This window comes from Apteryx rowi, unplaced genomic scaffold (assembly GCF_003343035.1).
Source record: "Apteryx rowi isolate R43461 unplaced genomic scaffold, aptRow1 scaffold_710, whole genome shotgun sequence".
Taxonomy (NCBI): domain Eukaryota; kingdom Metazoa; phylum Chordata; class Aves; order Apterygiformes; family Apterygidae; genus Apteryx; species Apteryx rowi.
This window is the reverse complement of record NW_020450995.1, coordinates 343,952-360,445: the sequence shown is the minus strand read 5'-3', so window position 1 is coordinate 360,445 and position 16,494 is coordinate 343,952. Positions and strand designations below refer to the sequence as shown.

The 16,494-nt window shown below is 47.4% G+C and overlaps 1 protein-coding gene across 1 annotated transcript in view; it reads left to right on the top strand.

Moving 5' to 3' along the window:
• The first annotated feature begins 8,727 nt into the window (after window positions 1-8,727).
• The window catches only part of RTN1 (reticulon 1), a 123,867-nt gene continuing 116,100 nt past the window's right edge, over window positions 8,728-16,494 (top strand). The window contains exon 1 of the mRNA XM_026087287.1: window positions 8,728-9,061. Coding sequence (XP_025943072.1) covers window positions 8,866-9,061 — 196 coding nt within the window. The 5' untranslated portion in view covers window positions 8,728-8,865. The remainder of the gene's footprint in view (window positions 9,062-16,494) is intronic.

The following is a 16,494-nucleotide window of genomic DNA, read 5'->3' as shown; positions in this document are numbered from 1 at the left end:
GGACAATTCTCTTATCATAGATGAGGTGTGTGGCACCAACCAGCAAAGGCTAAGTTGATAACAGAGTTAGGCACTATAGTGAAGAGTATTATAAAACCTAACTTTTAGGCAGGTAGGGCCACCTCAAAAGGGCAGCTAGACACGTCCAGCATTTGTTGTCAAGGAAGGATTTGGGACAGAGTAGCAGTGCTCCAGGTTGGCTAGTTATGAGCCAGCTAATGAACAGGTGATGGCCTCTTGCTCAGAAAACCTCTCCTTCTCACAAATAAGGAATTTTTAATGAGTGATTAGATCCAGGAAGTTCTGAGTCTGATTTTGATTTACAGTTTGACTCTGCAGAGGTTTTGTTCCTGTGACTTATGTAAAGATGCTCTAGGTTCTTATTTGTATACAAACCAGGAAAAGTAGGTCTATGCTATAAAAAATGGAAGAAAAGTCAAGCCTATTGTTCATTAGGGGCATATATGACCCAGCTATCAAGGTTTACATTGAGGCAACTATTGCAGTGTTCAGTTTTATCAGGAGCAGTCTTACTTGTCCTCAACCTTATACATGAGGCTTGATCTCTTGTTACCTATTAGCACCATATCTTTAGATGAACCAATGGCATACACATACACGTAGTATCCTCATAGCAACTATTAGAAACTCTGCTGTTCACCACCAGCTGACAATCATTTAGAGGCATTTCTAGGGACAAAGCGTCATGTCTATCAAGAATGCATTCCCTTTCACTGCAGTTTTGTCAATATTTGCATATTGCAGTAGTTCTGGGTCTTAGGGATGACTAATGCTCCTCTCAGTTACACAAAAAAGTGTAATCTCCTGTGTGTTTTAAAAGTGATGTGGTTCTTATCTTCACAGGCTGATTCTCTTATAACTCCTGTGCCATGCCAAATTCTAAATGGAAGTTTATCAGGACATTTCTCTGTTTTCTCCAGCATGCAAGCTCTAATATTCAACATCTGTGAACTTCCAGAAACATGAAAATGGTAAGTAATCAACACACAGAGTTTCATAAATGCATGTACTGTATTAGCATAAATCAGGACTCAAATGCTAACCTATAATGGACTTGCTGTGGAGCTTTGTAAGTGCACAGAGCCCTCTGCACACAGACAAATACCCTGATGTAAATGCAAGGAGGTGAGAATACATAAAACTGTTTCTGCTTCTCTGGCAGCTAGTACTATCTTTTGGGTACCAACCTAACTATCCAGTGATGGAAGATGAGTCTGAGACTTTTTTTGGATCAACTCCACAGTTTCTGTTCAGAAGAGCAAAACATCTGTTTGCAGGCATAGTTGCCTTCTGCAAAGATTACAGAGGGGCAGCCCCCTTAAGTAAGTTGAATGTTTCACCTGGCAGACATTTATACAAAGCTCATATGTTTCTTCTACAAACCTTGGCTCAGAGCAGTATAAGTCAATCAATTCTGGCTAGACTTTTGTCTCACTTTCTTCAGCTTCTCCTAAAAGCAGATCTGTCAATATTTTTGTTGTTATTTTTGTTCTACTTTTGCATCTTCCCAGTATCAGCACTATTGCCCATATAAACTTCTGGTCACTTTGTGATTAGTTCAGAGCTCACATATCTTGTCTAATCCTTTCTTTTCAACGGGATCATTAACAGTGACACTAATTAGCACCAGACCCACTGGTGTCAGACTGATCATTTTTATCTGTGATAACTGGCCTTGGGAACTGCTCTGCCCGGGTTTGAAGAAGGAAGTCCTGTTACATGCAGCTCAGGATCTCCGACAGGCCCAGTTCTAGTGCTGCTTCTTTTAGTAACCGTGAGCTAGGCTCCCAGGATTAGGACAAGCACTGTAAAAAGAGAACAAGTTCACTGTTCTAGAGGTGCTTGTGAGCAACACTTGCAGTAGCAGAGATGCTACTCCCGCACAGAGGATGTACTTGCAAATAATGCCACCAGCTGTGCTCAAAGATTCGGGTGCAGGCTTCTGGTCCAGTGTCCTTCAGGACAGGGAGTTATTTCAATATAAATAAATTCTAGAGGTGAGTGCAGAGCCTTTCAGACATAGCTGTTGGATGGGAATTCAGCTACCAAACACTGCTGAAACTAGGACACTACAGAATGTATCTTGTATATGCAGAGCTCCCCCTCCTACTCACCCGTCTACTCTGCTCAGCTCTCCTTCCCTACCAAGAGATTGAAGCTGGGAAGAAGGGGGAAACAGGCGCTGTTTACCAGAGGCCTGGTGGATATTCTGCTCTCTAACACCTGATATATTCACATCATATGGCTGTGCCTGCTCACATGGTCAACAGTTTTGTTTTTTAAGCTCCTGTCACTGGGTTTGCTTGTAAAATTCCCCTTTCAGAGAAGCAGAGGTAATCCTCACTACTCCTGGGGCGGCTGTTGGTATGGAGGGGCTGAAGGACTGAGCAGTCAGTCAGGCTTACCCAGGGAAGGCACCACCTTTAATCACATTTCATTACAACTGGAGAGCTACAGATGCTGAAAGCTCTCGTATGATGTGGGAGTTAAAGGGCCAGGTAGGGCCTTTATAGTCTGCTGTGGTATGGCTATAGCTAGGCAAAACTCAGAGTGGGAATACTGTGCTGTCTGCTAAGGACCACGAATATGGGCTTTGAAAATGAAGGAAAGTTAAATTGTACAATATGCTGGTATTTGGAGTCTGGTATTTGCTGTATTGCAGTTACTGGAGGCCCCAGGTGACCCAGTCTCCTCATTTGGTATGGGTCTCCTCATTTAGCATGTGATGAGAGATGGCCCTGCCCAGGAGATCATATTAGGCACTGCGTTTTTGGACTCACTACTTTTCTCATCTCTGTGATCATTCATCACAAACAAACACGCTACACAGCTGTTTGTGGCCTTTGTCTGGAAAGGCTGTTATTCTAAACTTCTGTCTTTCCTGGGGTTGACCAGTTTTGCTGCTCCCTTCCTGGCACTGGGATGCTTCTGATTTCAGGAGAAAATTTGATCTAACATCCAGGGGCTGATGCGGAAAATGTTTGTGTCTCAGCAGGGCAGACTGGCACATGCTCAACCCTGTGTCATTGCAGCATCTAGTCTATTTGGACTGAAGATAGCTTGGGCATCTCCACATGACACTGCTGTGACTGCAGCGTGCAGAGGTTTGCACCAGCTGCTGTACAGACACTGGTGCAGGCACTGCCCACTGGAGCTTAGGGAGAGTGATGTAGTGGAGCATCTATTTAGCTTCTCAGGCAGGCTTTGGTTGCTCAGGCTGAATGCTGCAATAATGAAGATATGTTTGCAGGACTCCTGGAATCTAGGGAATTTAAGGTGAGCTCAAATACATTCAAATGAGCTGCAGACACTGCTGTGTACAGATATCCTAAATAGATGAGGGAATGAGAAAAGTGTTGCCTTGCTCCAGGTTACAAAGCAGAGCTGGGATCTGAACCTGTGTGGTGGGACTCAGCAGAGCTGTGGGGGAAGCAGCGACAGGGGATACCTGGAAGCTCTGCAGGAGGTATATATCTAGATCAGGTATCTCCAGATATTGCTGCAGGAGGAGCAAATGAAAAGGGTGCTGGAGAGGCTGCCTGGCCATACATCATTTCCAGTAAATGAGCTCTCCACACAGACCTTGTAGTGTTGAAGATGGAAAAGGTATAAAAACCAAAGGTCCAAGGAGCTGCATGGGGAGGGACACTGTGTAAGAGCTGCTTGGCAGACTGAAAGATGATAGCTTCTGGCATGGGAGCATGCAGTTACACCCGGGTGCAGGAAGAGGCCACATCATGGGTCAGCTTTTCTCCCAAGCTCTTTGCCTCTCCACAGTGAGAGTCCTGAGTAGTTTGTCTTGCCCAGAAAAAGTCATTATTCTCATCAGGAATCCAGCCTTGTCTTGGGAGTCCCTATCGCTTTCTGGTCCCTGCAGGGCAGGAGCGTGCCTGATATACCCCACAGCATGGGTCCTGGGGTTGGTGCCTGGCTGCGTTTGAAGGAGATCTGACTGCAGACCTTCATGCCTGGGAGGGATATTCATGCATGCAGGCCTGGACAGAGCTGTTGGACACTCCCATAGGTGTGCCTGATTGCAGGGTGGGGGTATGGGACACACACAGAAACCAGCTGCTCTGTGGTGCAGACACCGTGAACTGAATGCTGACCTTAGTTCAGACTGCTGGAGTCTTTTTTTTGGGTAGGGGAGGGTTGTTTTGTTTGTTTGTTAGTTGTGTCAGAAGCCTCTTTTCTTTTTTGTTTTGCTTTTTCACATTGCAACCCATTTATTCTAAAACCTCAAGATAAATCCTCAAGGAAGAGGAGATGGTTTTTTCTCTTGCTGAATCAGTTGATATACCCTGCCAGGTCCTATACTCTTTGCCAGTAATGTTACATCAGAGACCAAAAACCCCCTTGAGGTTCAAAGTCACTTTGGCCCAGCAGCGTACATCAGCCCCAGAGCACAAAGGGCTATAATGGAAGGAGAAGCAATTTATGTGTATGTTTTCAGACTTCATACATTCAAAGACTTATAATGTCCAAAGGGAAGAGTGAGATAATTAAATACCAATGAACAGACATAGATGAGCCCTGTGTAGGTCAGTTTTCAACATAATACAATACAAATTATCAGGAGCTTTTTGTAAACTCACTGAAAATAGGAAAAAATCAGCTTTGTTCCTTTGTGGCAGCTATTAGTTAAACTCAAAATTCTCTAGCTGACGCACACATTTGATTAAATCTTCATCCAGCACAATCTTCCTGCAAGGATCTTAAAAAAGATCTGTAAATGCTCTAGTGACCTAACCTTATACACCACAGCCAGTGTTGTGCAGAGTTACACATTTTGTCTACAAATATACCAAATAGCTCAGTCAGGCTTTCTGAGTATCTGTTCAGTTGTTCCTGATGATTTTTTTTTCAGTCATACTGTCAGACCTGAACTTTGCTGTCAGAAATATGCGTTCCACACCTGTGACAGTCAGTGGGAGCCCAGGGTTTGTACCCAAGGTTTGAAATCAGACCTGCAATGCCCCGGTCCATATTAAGTGGTGCTGGAGCTGGGCTGACTCTATTGCGTGAGACTGTTCCAGGTCAGCTGAGGACTGTGCAGGAGCTGTGGAAATGAAGTCCTGTGTTGCACTACAGTTGGGAACCCTGAAGCAAAAACCACCTTCTTGCTTTATTTACATACACATCCCTCCTTGTCCCCATCTCTCTTCAATAAGCAGAGCACAGAGTCCATACTTTTTCCTCTAATTCTCCTGCTATAACAGCAATGTCTATGTTTGCGCCAGCAGCCCTCAGATCATGATAATCTTTTTAGTCTGTAGAAATGGATCATTCCGTGTGTGTGTGTGTGTGTGTGTGTGTGTGTGTGCACGCACAATTCTGATGATTCTGCATTGTCGTAAGACCTTTGTGACCGCATATTGCTCACACAGCAAAGCTGTCAGGGACTCTGTGCTCTTACAAGGTTTTTCCTGAGCCCTCTAGTCCATTACTGAATCACACAAATAGCATCATAGGCCCACCCCAGAGTCATCGACGTGATAGAGAATGGGAGTCTGAACAAGGATGTGTGTTAAGCTCTAGGGGAAGACATCTTTTTGAAAACCTACTGTATATCCTTAACATTAATAATAGTAATTTTGAAGTCACCAGAATCTTGCCAGAATCACAGTCGCCAGGATCAGAGAACAGGCCACGCATGACATGGTATATGTCAAAGGGGGACCACGTATTAGGTAAATTTATCTCCAGTGCTCGTGGTGAACTTTAGATTTGGGATTTGGCAATAAGAACATGATAACTAAAATCATGTGTTACCAAACTGCAGCAAACACTACCCTATCTCAATGTAAACAAAACAGAAGAAATTCTAGTGAGCCTGTGCATATAAGGCAGCTTAATCACACTAGAGGCACATATTTTCACCATTGTTCCATGAAGATGCATGTGTTACTCAGTGCTTTATGTGTGAATTACAGGAGAATCAGTGTTTGCGAGGAGGAGTGGATCAGGCAGCGTCTTCCATATCTGCAACCTCTGTGTCTGGTGGAAGTTGGTAAGGAAGCCACTGCATGCTGCAAGAATGCAGGCAATGAGTAATCTTTCCATATCCTATCTTGTCCTCTACTGCAATGAATATCTTGAAGCTGGTATCAAACATGCATTTTCTGTCTCAGGTAACTTTGGGGTAAAGATTACCTGGAAGGTAACTCAAAATAAGGCTGAATGTGGTAGACTACGTTGCATGACATTTACCTCTGTAATTGCTTTAACAAAGCAGTATCTCATAGGGAGATTCCCTGACAGTCTTTACCCTTTGTATAGCCATATTTCAGCCAAGTGGTTTGGACCAGTTTTCTTCTAGCCCAGATGGTATTGTATGCTGTGTTAAAGCATATGTTGCCCTGAAACTAAAGTGACCTATATAATAATTGCTGATCTAGAAATAGTGCGTAAAGCAGAGCAAAAACAGAAGTGGGTTTGATGTCTTTGCTATTCAGTAATTAAATGCATTCAGGAGCTCAAAACGAGAAAGAAGTTATTGGTGGTTAGGTCCACACTGTTTGTTGAGACCTGCCTCAAGTACTAAGTTCACCAGCCTATACCATGAGTTTGCGAGCGTGGCTACAGGGCCAGGCAGCACCTCGAGAGCCCACGGGACCTTGTGCGTACAAGCACACTCAATAATCGTGTGCCACGAGTCATGTTTGCACAAGCTGTCCCATAAGGCAGCAGCACTTGGAGGGCAAATGGAAGACATAATAAAATGTTTATACCTGCTCTAGAGGTGCTTTTTCAGAGCAATATAGATATAATCATGCGATTTCCCTTTTAAAGCCAAATCTTGCTGGTCTTAATCTGCAGTATCTCCACGCTAGAATTAAAGCAGGGAACCCCAACTAGGATAATATGCCCTGTTGTTTACAGTCATACTTGGCACACGTAGTTCTACACCATGGAGTTTATTCAAATTACACAGCAGTCACTTTACTTGTAGTGTGATTTGACTAATCTTGAGCATGTTGCTCACACTGGCCCCTTGGTACTTCAGTTGCAAAACTCCAAAATGCCCCCCTGTCCCTGGTCCATCCCACCTTGCTGAGGAGCACATATGTGAAGCTTTTTCCTGGGGAGCTGATACTGAACAGCACTGACTCCATCAGCTGCACAATGGCTCCAAAAAATAAGTCCTGGACTTGAGTCAAGAGAAGAGGGGAGATGCCCCACAAAGATAACACAGATGGAAAGGCCTGAGACTACTTCTAAGGCTCTTCATCCTGCAAAATGGGCTCACTCTGAATTTCCTTCCCCTTTGCCTGGGGAGAGCAGAAATGCGTTAAGTTCTCAAACCCAAGCATGAGCATGGGTTCCTGAAGCTGGAGAATGTCTTTAGCATGTCTAGGGATGCCAGTGACATCAAGGTCACAGCTGGACATCTGTTGCCCCGACAGGCAAAGAATCACAGAATCACAGAATCACAGAATCACTGAGGTTGGAAGGGACCTCTGGAGATCATCTAGTCCAACCCCCCTGCTCAAGCAGGGTCACCTAGAGCACATTGCACAGGATTGCATCCAGGCGCGTTTTGAATATCTCCAGAGAAGGAGACTCCACAACTTCTCTGGGCAACCTGTTCCAGTGCTCTGTCACCCTCACAGTGAAAAAGTATGTCCTCATGTTCAGATGGAATTGTCTGTGTTTCAGTTTGTGCCCCAGAACCAGACTGGGATTCACTGCTCTGGCTGGGGCAATTACTCTCCACTTTGCAACTTGACTTGTCACGCCACAGGAGACAGGTCAGGGAGAGTTCCCTTCTGCAAGGTGGTCAGTGTCTTCTGCATGGCAGTAAGTACCTCTTACATTCACCTGTCGGTGCCAGAGCTCCATGCTATGTAAGAATGGGCCCATAACATCTACCTGACTCTGTTTCATCATCTGTGAAAGGATGGTGAGGATACTGGTTCCCAGTGGACCTGGGAAGTGTCACAGATCCTGTCCTGCACTTCCAGCACTCTGTTGCATCTGGTACCACTGTCACTATTGCTAGTAAGAGGGATCCCTGGCAGTTCACACCACCTTTGTAAGCATGTTTGACTTCTGTGAATCAGGAAGCAAGCAAATACAATGGTGCAAAAAATAAAAAGAAAAGGGGGGGGGGAGAAAAGCACACAGACACCTGCTGTGAGTTTATTTTGACAAGTGTCATTTAGCTGTAATGAGCTGTGATCATCTCTCCCCTGCGTGGCTGCAAACAGACAGGAGGCAACATTGTAAACAAACCCAAGTGCTTGGGAGCAGAGCGCGGCTTCTCCTGCCGGCCGCGGGGCTGCTGGAGAGAGCAGGGGGCTCGGAAAGCTTTTCGGAAGCGCTTTGCCAGGGGCTCTCTTCCCCCTCTCCGCTGAAGCCTGGAGGTGCCGGGGGACTCAGCGGCGCTCCCGCAGCAGGCGCGTTGCCGCGCTGCGCCCCGGCGCTCCGTGGGATGCTTTAGCGAGGGGGATGCGGAGGATGGGATGCGAGGCCGCGAGGGAGCGCAGGAGGGGAGGGAAGCGCGCGCGGGGCTCCCCTGCGCCCACAAGCCGCTGCCTGCCCTGCCGGCGCAGTTGAGTGGGGGAGAGTTGCAGCCGGGCGGGCAGATTCCTGCCCTGTGATATGCCAGCCACAGGGTGACGCAAGGGCTGCAAGGCTCCAACTAAACAAGCCATTTTCACCTGCGTAACAAGCGCTAGCGGAGATACAGCGGCAGCGGCGGCGGCGGCTCCGAGTCCCCCGCAGCCGGCCAGGCTCCAGCGCGGCGGCGGCGGCAGCACCCAGCCCTCGGTGGCCACCGCAGCTTCCTGCGGCTCCCGCTGCAGCCGAGAGCCGGAGCCCCGCGGGCGCCTCGCAGGCAGCATGTCAGCCCCGCCGGACCCCCAGGACCTGCTGCTGGCGGGCGCCGGCGGGCACTGGGCTGCGCCCGGGGCGGACCAGTTCGCGGCTGGGGCTCCGCCGCGGGATGGGGATGGCGCTGGGGCTCAGCAGCGGGAGCAGCTGGTTTTCGGCTCCGCCAGGGAACACCCGCCCGTTGCCATGGCGACTGCATCCCCAGGTAAGAGGCCAGCGGTACCCGGGGATGCTCAACAAAGGGGCCGCGGCGGCAGCAGCCCTCGCTTGGCTCGGCCGCGGCCCTGCCCCGGCTCCTCGCCCAGCTGGGCTCCTCGGAAACATTGCTAAGGAGTTAGCGAGCGCGTGGAGGAAAACAGAAAATAACCAGCATTTCGGCCTTTGCAAATAATCGCATTTGCTGGGGTGGGGGAGGGCGAGTGCAGGACCCAGCCAAGTTCCCTGAAGCTCTTTGCAGTTTGACAGGCACAGGACATCCAGATTGCTGTTAAATGCTGGAGGGCATTTGATTTCTGCCTGATCTGGTGGGGCTCTGTCCTCATTTGCCTTACACCTGCACACATCTGGAGTGACCGAATTCAAAGGAGTTAGCCTGGTTATTCCCTGTTTGCCTGAAATTCCTGCATGGCCCCCTGTTTTATTTCAACATACGGAGTTTAATGGAGGGACTATTTTGAAGTGTTTGTGTGTTTTCTGCATGGTTTTGAGACACATCATTTAAGAATGATAGTTTTTTTGGTTGCAGTGTTTTCCTCTGCTTTTTAAGTGTATTCAACTCAAGGTGCATGTAGTTTAACTAGGCTTTCAGGTTCAGTGATTTTCAGTTTACTTTTGGGATGTATTTGTTTTCCCTTGGTTTAGGATTCATTTCTGTAGTGCATGTATTAATGCCAGGTGCGCATCTATTAATGAGCCCCAGAAGGCTTCAGCTTCTGGTAGAAATATTTGGGGGGAAGTGGCTCTATTTCCTTCTTAATGACATCTCCCCATTTCCTCTTCTGCTTCCTGTCCATCAGTGAATCCAAATAACCATGCCTTTGGGAAGCCGGTGATCCCATCTCGACTGCTCTTCACTGGGAAGTAGATGTTCCCCTTATGCAACCTGACAGCGTTAAACTTGTGTTGACTAAGTTGAGGGTCAGGGCTTGGGACGGGATTCAGTCTCGGTTATGCAATAGCTGCAGGAGCGTTAGGAGCTGCGTTTTTGGGCTGAGTCCTCCCTAATCCCCTACAGTCAATCAGCACAAAGAGTAGCTGGCCAGTAACAGCCCCGTCTGCATGACTATGCGTATTATTCTGCTGACACGCAGCTGTGTGGCTTTTTCAGGGTATGAGTGTGCATCTGGGCGGGCGGGCGCTCTCAACATGGATGTTTCGCCGGTGCCTCTCTGGCTGCTTGATGCCGCCGAGCTCGGTAGTAAAATGGGATCTAACGCCCATCGGCTGCTGGGGGAAACGTTTTGCTGCCATGTAGCTCTGGGCAGGCAGCAAATCTGCTGCTGTGCTGCTCGCTCACTGATCTGAGTGGCAGGTTGTGAAACGTGGCTTTCTGCGGGAGCGGGAGGCAGATGGCTCGTGTTGCGAGACCATTCTCTGTGCAGGCTGTTTGCGTAAAGAAGGGCAGGGACGGGCTCCCTAGGTAGGGTTGCCTCATTGCTGTGATGGCATCAGGAAGGGAGGAAAGATCTTGAGAGCTTTTGTTGTTTGCTGGTGGATAAAAATATGGCCATGCTGAATCTTAGTGTATAGAACAAAGAGGGGTGGTCTCTGAAACAGCATAAATGCCCGGTAGGTTGAATGACTGTGATATTGCTTACATTTAATGAAAGTGTCTTCAGGCTTGAACTCATCTGAGATTCAGACTTCCAGAATGAAGAACAGAATGGGGGAGTGAGAGAAGGAGAGAAAGAAAGAAAGATAGAAAGAAGGAAAGAAAGAAGGAAAGAAAAAGAAAGGAAAAAGAAAAATAGAGAAAGAAAAAAAAGGAAAAGGGAAAGAGAAGGACAGAAAACAGTTTTCTGCTTTTGGAATCCTCCGCAAAGGGGCTTTGGACATGTTTGCCCATGTCAAACTGTGGTGAGGTGGAGATAAGCTGAGCAATACAGACCTTTTCTGGTGTTTACTAGCTGCAGGTTGACAGGATGTCTGATTAGCAACATCATGAGAGTAGCAACGTTTTAAACATTTTACGTTACGTTTTCACTGTTTAACAAAGTAAATGCTGTGTTTTTGCATGCGTGTCTACTGACGATGCCAGGCAGAGCAGTTTCGCAGCCAGAGAAGCCCCCATGCCCACAGTCTCCGTTTCCATCCATGCCTGCAGTACCTGTAGATTCTGTTCTAGATTACCTAAATTGGTACAGCTGCCCTCTCCCTTCACTGGGCAAAGCAATCACTTTTCTGTCCTTTCTGTGCAATTAACTATTCCTGAATTGCTGAATAAGAAGCTGTGACATATTGCTGAATACCTAAAACTGTCATGTATTTCAGAAAACTATTTAATTCTGCGTCTCAGAGGGTGACTCCTGCATGTTCCCAAGCTGTAGGAATGGACCAAGTGAGAGATCCATGGCCCCAGCAAGTATCATAGACTTACAATACTCCCTATACAGGGAGACAGCTGGGGATGCTTTAGACAAGGAACGAGGCATCCAGACAAGAGTGGACTAGTTGGTATGTTTTCCAGCTAGCTTCCTGACACATCCCATATCTTCCTCCACACTTTTTGGACCATTTCTTTCTGTGAGAAATATTGTTATACTCTTTGGTGCAAGACCAGGACTTGAATACTGAAAGTCCCAGCATGAAAATAACTAAAAACAAATAGTGAGAATTCATTGCAAGTTGTACAGAAGTTTTTTCATGCAACCTAAAAATCTTCAGACTTTGCCTGATCTGGCTTTTTGTTTTAAATGTGAAAAACAGCCAGTGATTGTTGAAAGGTTCAGGGATATTTTCAAGCTGGCCTTAGGCCCAGCTTTGAACCAAACTGGCTTTGTGTCAAAACCTTGTGAGTGGTTTTTGAACGATGAAAAGCAATGGACTTCAATCCCTCTTCTTCAGGTCAACCAAAATCAGTAATGACTGGAACTGAAGAAAAAAAATCCCCACCAAGCTGAGGAAAGCTCAGATATCAGACATATCAGACAGGGGATAAGGAGCTACAGATCCCACACCTTCTCTGTCTCCTATGCAGCTGCCCTGTTGGATGAAGATTGACTCCAGCAGCTTCTGCACAGGGGCAAGATGAGAAAGCAGGATTCCTCTTGTATTTATACTTGGCCCTTGGGTTTTGCTGAAAATGTTCCTCTCTCTCCAATTACTCCTTCTCAAAGATGAATTTGGTTCAGGATGAGAGGAGCTTGCAGGCAGCTCTTGCAAAGACAGGAGACATAGGCAGTCCTGAAAGGCTGGTGAGCAGTTGCATGTTTGTGAGGAGAGCCCCATGTCACCCAACACACCATCTGGTCACAGATTCTGTTATTTATTTTTATACACCAACAGTGATTAAAATTCCTTGAAAAGAATTATTTCCAAAAATATGACACAGGCTATCAGGCATTTCCCAGGATAAATACATATGCTTTCCTTCAGAGAAATGGCAAATGATTAGAGTGGACTTTACCTCCTTGGTGCAGGTGTGTTTGGTGAGAAAAAGAGCAGGAGCTCGTTCACATGCTGATTCCTGTGGCAGGATCTGGCAAGAGAGTTGGACACAGTCTTGTGCGCCGGTGGATATCTGCAGAGTGATTTAAATGCAGCGGTGGCATGTCCCTACGTCCCCATAGGTGAGGTTACGAGGGCTGGCAGCGAGTCCTGCCTGCTGTTGCTCACTCCAGGATGCTCTTGATCTTCAGGCTGGTCCAGGCATCCCTAGCAATCCTTCCCCATCTCGTAGCTGCCTCCTCAGAAAGGTCGCAGGTGGGATCCAGTTGCCCAAAGGAGAGGTGTCTGGTGCCACATGACAAACCATTAGATATCTTGAACATCTCTGTGGGGTTGGCAAATACGGCATGGGGCCTATGGGAACACTTCTGGAATGGCAGCCGGGTGGGCATCCCCTGAGTTGTCTAGATGACACTTGGCATCAGGGTGGGGAGACATATTCAAGGATGTTCGAGGCCGTCTGTACTGTAAAGGCTGAGATCCAAAGCCTGATTTTTTAAGTTACAGTAGAAAGAGCCTTGCTAGGCAGGATTCACTGAGCTAAGCGTACTCACTGGGGAGCCTAAGCAGCCGCTCAGAAATATGTCCGCAATTGCCAGACAATCTTGCTCAAATTTAGCCGACTAAGGCCAAATTTAATCTCACTTTGGAAGAATGCTTTCAAAGGACTCATGTATATTTATGCCAATTCTATAATTGACATTTCACTCCTTCCTGATTTAGGGAACTGAATTTGTTATTTTTTACTCTATTTCCTGGACTGGTCCCTCAAAACCTCTGAAGTACTGCTGGAGTGAGGGTGATCAAGATCATTTGGTGGAAGTTCCCTCTAACCCCTGGCGCTCTGTGCCTGGAAATAGATTTTGCAGAAAGGGTGAGAAATACAGCAGATTTCCTTTTGGATCCTTCTGTTCCTATAATCCTCACGAAGCTTGACAGAGTGGCCCTTTCATTAGAGCCCACAATCGGTCATCTAAAAAAAGAATTCCCAACTGAAATGCCATCCTTCACCCCCCCCTCTGTAAAGTGGGAGCAACGACTCCTGTTGGGCTCCTCCAGCCGGTGCTCTGCGATCTGGGGGTGAAAAGTGCTATTGGAGGAGCATAAACTCTCCCGGCATAAAATCTGCACAGCAACATAGTTTCTCAGATCCACGCCGATCAAAACGCCACTGCCTTTGCCCTCTTCCCTGCAGTGACAAAAGTGGCTCCATCCCCGCTTTGATTTCTGCCCTGGCGGATTTCGTTCCTGTGGGGCTGCAGATGGGTTGAGGAAGATGATGAGGCAGATGAAAGAGGCAAGCGGCACCAGGGAGGGTGACTCACCTGCTTTATTTTAATCTTAATCACTCAGGAATTAAATGTTTTATATATAGGCAAGGGGCCGGGGAGGAAAGGAACAGCATGGAGGGGAGCGGCGGTGGATGTCCCAGCAGCAGTCACCGCTGGGGTTTGCAGGTTGCAGCCTTGCCCTGGCTGTGGTTCCCACCTCCTTGGCCGCCTTCCTGCGCAGCTCAGGAGGCCTCACTGGCGTAAGGACCAGGATGGCACATCTGCCTCTGTTTTTTTTTCTTTCTTTTCACACAAAGTCCATGAAACGCTCGAGGGCCATGCTGCAGCCACTCAGGGGTGGGTTGTGACGTGACCATGCATGCCCTGCATGGGACATCGTGGTGGTGCGCAGTCGCACTGGGACGGACCTGTGGGAACGAGCCCAGGCGCCAGCCCTGCGAGAACCACCACCCTGCACCTAAATGGGGACAAATGGGACCAACAGCGGGCATTAACCGTCCTGACTTGCAAAACGCCCAAGATCCGGTGTCTAGCATCATCGACAGGGTATGGTGGGACTGCTAGAGGAGACTGGATGTTTTCACATGGGTGACCCAGGAACCTGCTTTGCTCTCCCTATTGAATAGTTTGCATTTCCAAAACAGGCTAAGAACGCACTGAGCCTTTTCATTTTTAATATGGCATTTACACCCTCGTGTCTGTTTTTCCTGTTGCATCCTCTTACTACCACATCAGAGCTGCTTACAAATGTTTGGGGTTTCTTGGTTTTTTTTTCTGTTGTTGTTTCCAAAAGAAAAGAAGGCCATGACATAGCAAACATTTCATGTAACGAAGCACCATTTGCAATGAGTTTTTTGATTTAGGGGAAGTAAATATACGTGCTGCTGTATACTTGGCATGATTCAGCACCCAGGAACATGCCCAACATACAGGATTCTTGTTTCTAGAGACTTTTCTAATTCATGGTCAGCCTAATTCTCTCACCTGGTGCATTTGACAGTGAGACAAGTGCCAAATTCTTGGCACTTACCTGCAAAACAAGGCTCTAAATAGTGTGGGACTGACCTTGATCACAGATTTCAGTCCACCTTGTTTCACTAAAGTATATAAGAGCCTGGCTAATTTTATGGGACATAAGCATATTCTTATCTGCTTTGAAAAATAAGGATGGTCTTAAGCATATACCTAAAGGTAAGCATGTGCTGTGATGAATTTAGGGCTAAATGATGTACGAGATGTATCGTGGATAATGTGGCATTATTCCCCATTAGACCAGAGTGCTGCAGGCCACTTTTGTGTAAAATGGAGGTACCAGCACTTACCCACCTCAATACAACATTGTGAAAATTATCATTCGCAGAAGACATTGGATGAAAATCATTATAATGTTGTTGTTTAATTTAATCTACCATATGAACCCAGGTGAGATTAAAAACAGTTGGAAGTGACTACAGCCTTCATAAGCCTGTCCCTTTCAAATATTCAGGTGCTATCTAGTGAATATGGGCTTTATCCCTTAATATCTCTCAAAACTGAGGCTTTTGCACCTTTACTTAAATAACAGCTGCTAAAAGAGCTCCCTGAGTATTTCTTTCATTGCTGTAATGAGACACCTGCCCTTGATAGAGCTTTCAATTATCAGGAGATGTTCTATAATAAAAGGGAGCCGTTCGTTCTGGGATTAGCTTGACACAGTTGCTGTTATCGGTTTCTCCCCCTTGCCTCCGTGCACAGGGACTCCCAGCCTGAGGACTGTGCCACAGCCCGGTGCGTTTGCTGGACGCTGGGTGTGGAACGAGCTCCGGAGGTTCGGGGAAAGGGGCTCTCTGCACCGGGGTAGCTCCACAGCCCGCGGTGTTATCTCAGCTCCGGGCTCCGTCGTGTCTTCCAAGGCGTGAGTTACATCCTTGATTTCTGGCAGTGCCAATGCAGGGAAGGGTCTGCAGGCAGCCGGAGGCATCCGAGTTTGTTCTGGTTTTCCTCTGCTGAGCCCGGCCCCTGGCACGCTGCTCTGAGCTGGGCTTTGAAAGCTCTTGGAGGTGCTTCGAAAGGAAGCAGTGGAGCGAGCGGTCGCACTGGGGGCTTGCAGCCGGGATGGGGGTTTTGCCACTGACTTCACGGCCCCCACACAGGTCCCAGCTGAAGGGCCGGATCCCAACTGAGACCCCGGAGCCCAGCGCTGGTCCACCCCGCGACGTCCCCACGCACTCCCTGTGCGGCTGTAAGGAGGTTTTGCAGGAGAGTGTCTCTCCAGTGAATATTGATGCGCTGGGCGTCTGAATTTCCTTAAGCCTTAATTAGGTTGTTCCCCTGATGTCCTTAATTTAGAGCCGAAAGAGACGCACTGGCTGATCGTGTGCATAAGGAAGGATTTGCATTTCAGGGTATTTTCATTGCTATAGACTTCAGCAACGGCATGCGATGCAACATGCTGGAAATTAAAGATGTGCATCAGCTGCCCTGGTGGCTTCACTGCCCTCTACGGAGGCGTAGCTATACGGTATACCCTGCACCCATGGACATTTGCAACTAACTGTAGTAAAAAGGGAGAGGTCTGAAATATCTTCCATCCCAGCCCCCCTGAATAGCCATAACAGTGTACATCCTGATTTAGTTCGTCATTTTATTCATCTTCTGGCTAGCGCTCAGCTCTGTCTTAGAATTTGCCACGTTCATAAGC